At 47.8% G+C, this 10,301-nt stretch overlaps 1 protein-coding gene across 2 annotated transcripts in view; it reads right to left on the minus strand.

Annotated features, from left to right (window-relative positions):
* Positions 1-10,285, minus strand: part of LOC121167250 (T-lymphocyte activation antigen CD80-like) — a 30,438-nt gene extending 20,153 nt beyond the window's left edge. Inside the window, exons 1-2 of one of the 2 annotated variants that reach the window (XM_040996669.1) lie at positions 10,061-10,285; positions 8,671-9,012 (exon numbers count right to left, since the gene is read on the minus strand). In XM_040996669.1, coding sequence (XP_040852603.1) covers positions 8,671-8,770 — 100 coding nt within the window. In that variant the 5' untranslated portion in view covers positions 8,771-9,012; positions 10,061-10,285. Of the gene's footprint in view, positions 1-8,670; positions 9,013-10,047 lie in introns of both variants that reach the window. The other variant, XM_040996670.1, reaches the window with a different exon arrangement.
* Positions 10,286-10,301: the final 16 nt, after the last annotated feature.

The raw sequence follows: 10,301 nt of genomic DNA on the forward strand, positions 1-10,301 counted from the left end.
AACTTGTGCGAGGCTGCTGGGTTTGTTTGTTTGTTTGTTTGTCCAGGGTAAGTAAGCAGATGCTGCCCCTCTAGCCAGTGCCACCGGGAGCTTTGGCTTGGGTAGACAGGGACCTCCTGGCTTCAGGGTACAATGATTCCCTACATCTCTAATCGCTCAGCCAGGGTCACACCACTGGACAAGTCTATGCTCCTGAGCTAGTCTAAGTGGTTTCTGTGTTCTGTCTCTAAATCTCTTTGCCACCTGCAGACTGCACATAGCAGTTATCCTACAGCCTGCATTTGTTCAGAGAGATCAATTCTATCCAGCCTTTATCAGTGCATCCTAGAAGTACCAACACTGTAGAGCACAAACCCCACCACCTCACTAGCCTCTGACGCTCACACATCAATTGCATCTGAACTCCTTAGCGCACTCTACTTTCTACATTTGGTGTCTTAAGGCATGCTCCCTCTTCCTCTTTGTGCAAGGCCTAAAAGCTGCATTTCTTTGAGGCACTCTACCTACTCCATCCTGCACTGTCAGGGTCTGTCCTCCTTGCCTCCTATCCCAGAGCCACAGCAGGCCTCCTGGGAAAGCACATGCTTGTGGGGGTGGAGTCCCTATTTCCAGGTCCTCTGGAATCTTAGGAAGCAAGCTTGCAGTGGCTCTCACCCTCTGCATCACACATCCTCGGGCCTCGGTTACCCTGGAGGAGGCTCTGCCACAGCCTATAGAAGTTGATTTGGGGGTGGTATTTCCACAGCAACATGACATCACTCAGAATGACCCCAAGTGCCCCTTTGGGGGACTGCACACAAAAACATTGTCAGTCCCTGCTACAGGGTGTTGGGGTGTATAGCTGAAAAGGGGGAAGGACTGAAAGGGCAGGTGAAACTACAACAGCTTGCAAATCAAGCTGCAATCTGGGTATTCTTGGGGAAACAGAGAAAGCAAAATGATGTGAGGAAGACATGCAAATGGTGCGTTCGCTTTGACTTGGATTCCAGTTCCTGCTCTGCTGATTACCCTATTTCCCCATCTGTGAAGTGGGTATGATGCCCCCTTAGGGCCATTGGAAGATCCCATTCAAATTCAAATGATATTAAGAACAAAGCCCAGGTTTACTCTTAATAAAAACAATAATTTAAAAAAAAAAGCAGACAAGAGTGACTTTCATATTTTGGCTGGCAGCCTTGGCAGGCAGGGTGGATGGGTGTGGCGAGACAGTCAGAGGCTGTCAGGGCTCTTGACACCTGAGACCCTGAAGTCACACAGTGGCCAGGATTCCAGGGCAGCTCCTCGCTCTTAGGCCTGGAAGCCTCATCTCTCCAGGGCTCAGGACTTGTTTTTTCTTACCTTCCAGCATCAGTTAAACTCAGCAACATTCTATGAAAGTTGATCTTCCCAGACTGAGTGCGGTAGCCTAGCGGCTAAAGTCCTTGCCTTGCATGTACCAGGATACCATATGGGTGCCAGTTCTAATCCCGGTGGCCCCGCTTCCCATCCAGCTCCCTGCTTGTGGCCTGGGAAAACAGTTGAGGACGTCCCAAAGCCTTGGGACCCTGCACCTGTGTGTGAGAACTAGAAGAGGCTCTGGGCTCCTTCCTGGCTTTGTACTGGTGCAGCTCCAGTGGCCGCTTGAGGAGTGAATCAATGGATGGAAGATCTTCCTCTCTATCTCTCCTCCTCTCTATATATCTGACTTTCTAATAAAAATAAACTCTTAAAAGAGAGGTATAAAAAAAGTGTGAAGAGTTTCCATTTCTCTCTGCCTCTGTATTTCCCCAACTCTTACCTTCTGGATTCTCTATCTCACTGGGGGGTCATGTCATTTGTATGGGACTCTGGTGTTGCTGGCCCAGAGAGACGCCAAGGCAGAGAGAAGCTCACTCTTCCTGGGCCCCCCAAGGAAGCAGGTCTTTCCCTGCAAACTGTTCCCACCCAAAAAAGAATCTAATATTTCGAACTCGCTCTGACATGTCGTGAATGAGCACAAAAGAAACCACAACTGAAAATGGAGCAATACCATTTCAGTGATGGTTCCTAAGGACTTTCTGGTCAGCTGTCTGGGGAGCAGCGTGGGTGGTCTGCTAAAGGTCATGGTGCACACTCCATGAGCGGCTTGCTTGTCCCATCTGAGGTCCCCATACAAGACATGGGTGCTGAGGAAGAACCAGACTTGAAAGAGGAACCAAAAACCTTCCGGGCAGTTTGGAAATTCCCACAGGGACCTGCTTCCATGCCCAGGGACTGTACCCTGTGTAGACAGTGATAAGAATGTGGTGGAGATGCTCCCGGAGGGGTTTATCTGCTTCCTGAAATATCAGCACTGTCCTTTGCAACCTTGGTGAACTTCTGATTTTGTCTTTACATTTTACCAATAGGCATTACAAACTCTGTTTAAGGATTTAAATGAAAAACTACACAAAAAACTTCTCCACAGGACCAGGAATTCAAGGAGCTCATGCCCTTGCCAGACACCTTCACGGCCCAGAGACCACTGCACTCAGGTCTGCTCCTGCATCCCGTTGTCAGAGACATTCTCTGACTTTGCAACAGATCAGCCTCGCCGCCCCCTTCTATCCTGCCGTGACTTAAGTCTCTTGCCTTGACGTATTTCTTTCTAGGCTTACATACAGCTGGTGCATACTTCCAGCCACATGTCACTCAGCGTCAAGGAAAATGCTGTAATGATTGCATGATTGGCAATCTTGTTATCATGTGCCCTCCTGGAGTGTTCGATGTTTACAACAAGTCACCCACTGCAGCCTATGCACACCTCAGTTATAAGCTGCAGCCTGCTGATCTTGGGATGCAGACCTGGACATCACATTACTTTACTAAATACAGCAGGCAACTGTAACTCAGTAAGATTTAAACATAGAAAACGTACAGAGTCCAGTGTTGTGGTGTAGCAAGTAAATCTACTGCCTGTGACACTGGCATCCCACACAGATGCCAATTTGAGTCCAGGCTGTTCTATTTCCCACTCATGTGCCTGGAAAAGCAGTGGCGTATGGCCAAGTGGAGGATGGTTTGGGCCCCTGCACCCATTTGGGAGTCCCTGATGGATCTCCTAGCTCCTGGCTTCTGCCTGTTCCATCTCTGGCTGAGGTAACCACTTGGGGAGTGAACCAGCAGGTAGTTTGCCTGGGTGGCAGGGGTTCCAAAGCTCAGGACGTCTGCTGCTTTTCCTAGGCCACAATAATGGAGCTAGACTGGAAACAGAGCTGTTGGGACACAGATTAGTGCCCATGTAAGATGCAGGTGGTGGCTTAACCCCACCTTGGCACAATGCTGGCCCCTGATTTTAAAAATATGCAAATACACCCATTACTGTAGGCCTACCTAGGATCAGGATCATTGCCTCCCACCCTCACCTGTTGATCCCTTACAAAACCTTCAGGGATAATAATAAAAAGAGCTGCCATCGGTGATGACAACAGCTTCCTCTGATGCCTCCTGAAAGACCTGCTGGACTCGCCTGCAGACAATGTCCCAGTTTTCAGAAATATAATTCCAGTCTAGTGGGACCACCACTATATGTATTTAAGTCATTGACTGACATGGCTTTGTGTGGCTCATGACTGCATCTACATACATGAGTGTGTACAAGGACAGATGGAATGAAAAGATGACATGCAGGAGCCAGCAGTGTGATGTGGACATCAACGAGATGCCAGTATCCCAAATGAGTGCTGGTTTGATTACTGGGTCTTCCACTTTTGATCCAACTCCCTGCAGATGTGCCTGGGAAAGAAGACGATGGCTCAAGTCTGAGGTCCTGGCTTCTGCTTGGCTCAGTCCTGGCTATTGCAGGCATTTGAAGAATGACCCAGAGGAAGAAAGACCTCTCTTTGTGCATATGTCTTTCCCTCTCTCTGTGTAACTCTAATTACCAAATAAATACATAGTTTAAAAAAAAAGACATGCATTTCCATGAACTTTTAGAAGACTTCTTGTATATGATATGCTCATATAATTACGAGTGGGGGCACGAGCGTGGGGGCTATGTCTACTTTGTCCTCTACCATATCTGCAGTGTCAATAGGGCTGGGTCTCAGCAAATATTTCCTGAGTGAATGGCTAGCTACGAGACAGTGAAATTTGACTCCATCTGCTGAGGGTTAGAATCGTTCACAACTTTGAACAAGTCAGTTAACCTTTACCTCATGAACCACTTCTGCAAAACGAGTATACGATTATCTACCCCCTTTCACACAATTCACGCCGCGATCATGTAACAACAGACATAAAGGGTTGCACTAACCGCAAAAGGTGCACAGAGTTTTAATGGTCTCTTTCTGCATGCAGGAGCCTGCTTTGTTAAACCACACCAGGATGGAGCCAGTGTCATCATGGTGATTGGCTGCCCTACGGTGTCAGGGGCCCAGAGGTAGTCGTACAGGGGCAGAGGTTGTGAGAAGAGAGGGGAGAGATGGCAGAAAGGGAAGGCACTTCTGCTCACCGCTGGGTGAATACGTGACAACTGCCCTCTGAGGGACCCAGGGGCCACTTAGCAGCGTTAGTCTCTTACCCCATCTTTCTACCTTTTTCCTCTGAACACTGTGCATTCTCACCACTAACACATAGAGGAAAGAAAGCTATTTCGCAACCTGTGTAGCCACAATTCATTTTGGACATGTTTATTCACATCTCAAGAACCCAGTCTACCATGGAATATGACTCAGCTATAAGAATAAATGAAGCATTGTGCTAAGTCAAAGAAACCTGTAATGCCAGCATCCCATGTGGGTGCCGGTTCCAGTCCCAGCTGCTCTGTTTCTGATTCAGCTCCCTGCTAATGCAGCTAGGAAAGCAGCAGAAGATGGCTTAAGACTTTAGGCCCTGAACCCATGTGGGAGACCTGGAGGAGACCCCTGGGCTCCTGGAGGACCCCTGGACAAGCCCTGACTGCTACAGCCATTTGCAGAGTGAATCAGTGAACAGAAGCTCAAGTGATACACCACGTCCATTCTCACTGAGGACTTAATGTGCTTATGAGACACATGTTTACTCTGACTGTACAAGAAATACATGGTCCATTTAGAAAGAATAGCAAAGACAAGTGGCATAAAAGTCATTTGTGGCTCCCCTACCTGGAGACCTTATGGTAACTGGGTTGTGCACAGTCTTAGATGGAAGTGACCCTTTCAGACAATCCTAAGCTTCTAAATGAAGCGGCAACCACAGGGCCAGAGCCGCTGTGGGCAGGGGCTAGCCACACAGGGGCAAGTAGGTGCATGTGATGTCTGGCAGCTGGCAGTGGTTTTGCATCATTTGCACTTCCCTCCTCTGTTGTCCCAGCTCATTCACATGTATTCTGTGTATATGACTTCCCTCTTCTTTTCTTTAACCCCTATTTACATCCACACAATGCTCAGGGACTCCAACAGCCATTCCCAGGGTAACAATGGCAAAATCTCTCCCGCAGGGGTCCCCTTGGCTTGCAGCTTCTGATGGCAACACGGGACACTCTTGTGCAGGCAGGGCAGTTCTGTCCACAGGGGTGTGCTCTGGTCTTGCAGCTCTGCAGACCGAAAGGCCAATGACTTTCCTGCACCCTTGGCCTACTTTTCCTGTAGGAGGCTGTTCCTCTTGCTTCAGAGCTGAGGTGCCTTAAAGGAGAAGCTGCCCATGCTGGGCCCTCTGTCTTGTAGCCACTTGTTTCTGGGGTACAGAAATCAGGTGTTGTTGCCACCACCAACAGTGCATGCTAAACTGCTAGTGGGGGACAGCTGGCGGGGCTCACCTCATGCACGAGAGGGGTGGGTTACCTGCTTTGGGAATGGATAGCTGAGTAAGGGCTATTGTGTGGCTTTCTGACACAGAGTGGAACACGGGAGCCCAGTGGGATAGATCCCGTGCATTGAAGTAATGCCCTCCATGACCTCACTTACTTGCACTCCAATCACTCAATCTTTTTCCTCCAGAGCATGCACAATTGAAATCTTTGCTCTACTCTGCCCTAGCCTCCTGAAGGTGACGTCAAAGGAACTTTCCAATCTATCCACTTCTTTCTGGCTCTGTGTTCTGAAAGCTACTAACACAGCCTCCTGGTGGCTTTGGTGCAATCCCTGGGGATGCCCTACCAACCACTCTTTACACCTGGATAACACCCTTTCTCTAAAAATGTTGCTAGAGCTTCCCTCCCTACACCTTAGATGAATGGTCTGGCAGCAATGGCATCACCCGAATGCTTCCTGGAAGCGCAGACTTGCAAGCCTGCTCCCAGGATGACAGAAGCAAAAACAGCAGTTTCAAAAAAGTAGATGAACTCTATTTTAGGATGGTTTCAGGTTCACAGCAAAATGGAGTGGAAAGTCACTGAGAGGTCCCATACAATCCCTCCCCATACTCACAGCCTCCCCCACCATCAACATCACACACAACAGGGTACATGGATGCCAACCACGAGCCTATGCTGATGCAACATCATGATCACCCATAGTCCATGGCTTATGTTGCAGTTCACTTCTGTTCTTGCACATGCTACAAGTTCTGACAAATCTATAATGATTTATACTCCCTCGTAGTATAATGCAAAATAGTTTCACTTCTCTTAAAAAAAAACCCCTGTGCCAGAAATTGCATTTTTGCTCACACACAATGCAAGTGTGAATAGCATGGGTTGGGGGGTTACTCCTTTGCTTAAAACAGCCTGCTGACTGCCCCACCAGCTCCTCCTAGACCACCACAGTCTTCCCTGGGTCTTTGCTTGCTCCTAGGTTTCTGTATTTCCTGCAGGTGACTGAGCCTCACCCTGGCAGGGGAGGCAGAGCCACTTCTGACATCACTGACATCTTGCTTTCTAAGCTTAGGTTCCTGTTCTTCACACACTCTTTGAGTCATTCTTGGGTTACTTTTCTCCATCTTCCGAAGACTTTCAGTTCCATAAAGAGCAAGAGTCCTGTCCAATTAGCTCACAATTTGTTCCCAGTTCCAAGAAAAATGCCCTGTACATGGTAGAGCCTCGATGTTTGTTAAATCAGTAAAGGATTAAGCAAGGACTGAGCTCTTGGGTTGCATGCAGCCTTGGCCCTGTACCTTTGTCCAGGCTGCTGCCCTGCCCAGTCTCCCTGCCACCTACATGCTTCCACCAAGCCCCCTGCTGCCCCAACTCACCTTTATGTCAGCAAGAGCTGGGGCTTTTACAGCCAGGACCCAGCATTGCATTACTCTTTCTGTTATGAGGGATGGAGGAGTCTTCCAAAAATTTATAGAAAGTGAATACCATGAAAACCTATGCATGGATTTCAAAATAGCTTTGCACCAAAAACATTTTATTTTTAAAAATGTAATCTTCTGTAGCATCTCGACAGTACTCTTGTATGTGGGCTGTGTTTGCTTTTCCTAGCTAATCCAAGCAAGCATCTCTGGGGGTAAGAAGGCTGAGCAGCTCAGGTGCACCTGGAGCATGCGTACTATGTGTTCAGATATAAGAAGCCTCTGAGCGGGTTTGTTGGCTGATTAACAGCAGCCATGAAATCTGGATGAAACTGTTCAACAAGGGGTTTTTCCAAACTGCTTTCTTCATCTTCTTCCGTTTGCCTCCTATTATAATTAACCTAGGGCAATTGCTAAAGTTTTCCTTTCAGTTTTCCTTGTGTATTTTCCTGCTGTTCTCTCGCGCTCTCTGTTCATTACTCTGTCATCCCCTCCACTTCCTACACACCCTTGTCTCTGGGAAGCCTGTATAAATTCCCTTCTATATATTTTAGACTCCCCAGAAGGGTCTCTTTTGGGAGTGTTTCCCTAAACTTCTTAGGAAAAAAAACTATAATTCTTGGAAATGCACTCTTACCATCAAATATATACAAAATCTGACATGAGAGTTCTGAAGCCTTAGCCATGGTTCTCTTGGCTATGCAACAGTATGAATCAGCAAATTTGAAAAACTCAGGACAAAACATTTGAAGCTACCACCATTATGCTCAAGCAACTTCTGGCTTCCAATTCCTCTTCTTGAAGTTCTCTCACCTGCTCCTGCCGCCCTACAAACACACCATAGATGCTCTAAGCAACACTTAAAGGAAACAGCTTCTGGGGCCCCTACAGCCACCTACACTGGGATCGAAAGCCCCTAGATGTAAAAAACATCATTTGTGGGACCCTATGAAGTAAATGAAAGCCTAACACTATAAAATGTCAGGTGCCAGACTTGACAAAGAACATCAGCCCTCAACGTGCAGGAACATGGAGGAAGAGAAAGACCCACCTTCCAGAAGATTATATTCTTCAACTACTCCCCTGACCTTCAAGTTGGAAAGATCATGATTGCTCAACTTTTGAAGGCAGAGCACTTGAGCTGAATTTTAGCACAGACATGTGGTTTGGGAACCAAACCCCTTAAGGCTCACATCCTTGGCACATTGCAAAGTGAGAATGAGCACCTGGTATTCACGGAAGTGGTCACAGCTCAAAAACAATCCTGAATTGGCTTTTGGATTTGTTTACTAAAGTCACAGAGCCCCACCTTTCCTTTAAGGTTTAGATTCTTGCCTTTACTTGCACGGCTAACTGCTCTCTGATCACAGGCAGGTCTCCTCCTCTTTGCACCACAGCTTGATCCCTACCTTGTGCTAGAAACAGCCCAGAAGGTCCCTTCCAGCTTATCAGATGGCAGAAGGGGGCAACACAGAGACCCCGTAGCAGTGTCTTAGTTTGAAGTTCCTGAAAGCCACTTACCTAAAGACAAATGTGAAAGACCAGCCAGCACTGAGAGCAGAAAGAGCTTGAGCTGTAGCCATCGGAGCAGTGGGGCTCCTGTCTTCTGCATGTGGCCCATTCCTCCAGGCGTGTGGGCCAAGGGATGAGAGCCAATAATTCAGTGAGACCTGGGAGCCTCCCAGCTCCCCAGATGGGGCTGAATGAGGCCTCAGGCCAGAAGGTACACGGCAGGCAGGGGGACAGAGACAGTTCAATTGCCCCCTTGTAGAAGTCTCCAGGCAGTGATGCTTGCAAAACACACCAGTGAGAGATTGGATAGTGTTCTTGGGTCTCCAAAAGTTGTGGATTTATTTTCACAACCTGGAAAAGAAAACAAAGAGGAAATCAGTATCACCCATCAAGGAAGGAAGGAAGGTTGCCTATTGGACTGTAAAACTCTCTAATTGTCTGTGTGTATGGAGTCTACAAGGTTATAGAGAGAGCTCCACCCAGGGTGCTGCCCGGAGGGAAAAGCAAAAGTTGCAGCTCTCTCAGATGACTTTATCCACCTTTTCTAAGAACTAACCACAGCTCTTCTGGGAGAGCACTTGCTCTTAGTAGGTGTGTCTGGCTTTCTTAGACACACAAATGGTACCTGCTGGCCAATTTAAAATTCTCTTCTGGACAACAGCAAATAAGCGGAGCAACCAGCATGGCTGTTTTTATCTAAGTCATGAAGCAACTTTCTTAACATTAACACAAAAGAGTCTCAATTCTTAAACGTGTCTACTGAAACACCATAAAATATTCTAAAGGGGCAATGGATCCCAAGAAACAGAAAAATCTACTAGCAAAAAAGGAGAAACGAGGACAACACCTAGCCAGAGTTACTGCTGATCTTAGGTGTCACTATGTGAGGAAGATACTCCTCCACCTCGCCGAGTAAATATGTCAGAACTGGGAAATGAACATGCTCGCCGGATCCACTGCCATCTCGGGCCACCGCCACTACAGCCCAGTGTGTCGCCCACGGCTCACAGGAGCTTCAGGGCCAGCACTCCCCGAGCTGAAGTGCCAGCCACAGCAGATCCTTTTGTTGTCAGCCACCAGCTACTCAACCTGGGCTAGCCTGGAGAGACTTGATCCCCAGAATTTTGCTGGCTGGAAGAACTCGAAAGTTGGTCTTTGCTCCCACCTAAGAAATTTACAGAGTGGGCCACCCACCTTGTGATAATGCTTTTCCAAGTGTGCTGGGAATTGGGAGCTCCTATGGCAATAAGAGACCCTCCCTCCCTAGAGCCCTCTCCCCTCTAACCTTGAAGTCAACATAGAGGTAGGAGTGGTGGTATGTTTATTTAAAAGATCATGGGCTGCTGGTAATTAGTTCTACCAAGTTATTCCATAAGAAGAGAACACTTAACGTACTCACTCGCTGAAGAAAAGTCCTTCTGCTCCTTCTGGGTTAAGAGCCAAAGGGCGAGGTTGTGTGTTTGAGATGTTCTTTTGTCGCCGTCCCGAAGGTTATGGCGAGCCTCTCTGCGTTTCTTAGAGTGATATATCAGAGAGATGGTATTTCCCCTCACAACTTCCTTTTACTGGGTAGAGATTCTGCCCTCAATGAGAAAGACTGAAGCTGGTGTTAAGGCAGGGCAGGGTGTCTGCTCTGGTCT

The sequence above is a fragment of the Ochotona curzoniae genome, unplaced genomic scaffold, assembly GCF_017591425.1.
Source record: "Ochotona curzoniae isolate NIBS_2020 unplaced genomic scaffold, NIBS_Ocur_1.0 patch354, whole genome shotgun sequence".
Classification (NCBI taxonomy): Eukaryota; Metazoa; Chordata; class Mammalia; order Lagomorpha; family Ochotonidae; genus Ochotona; species Ochotona curzoniae.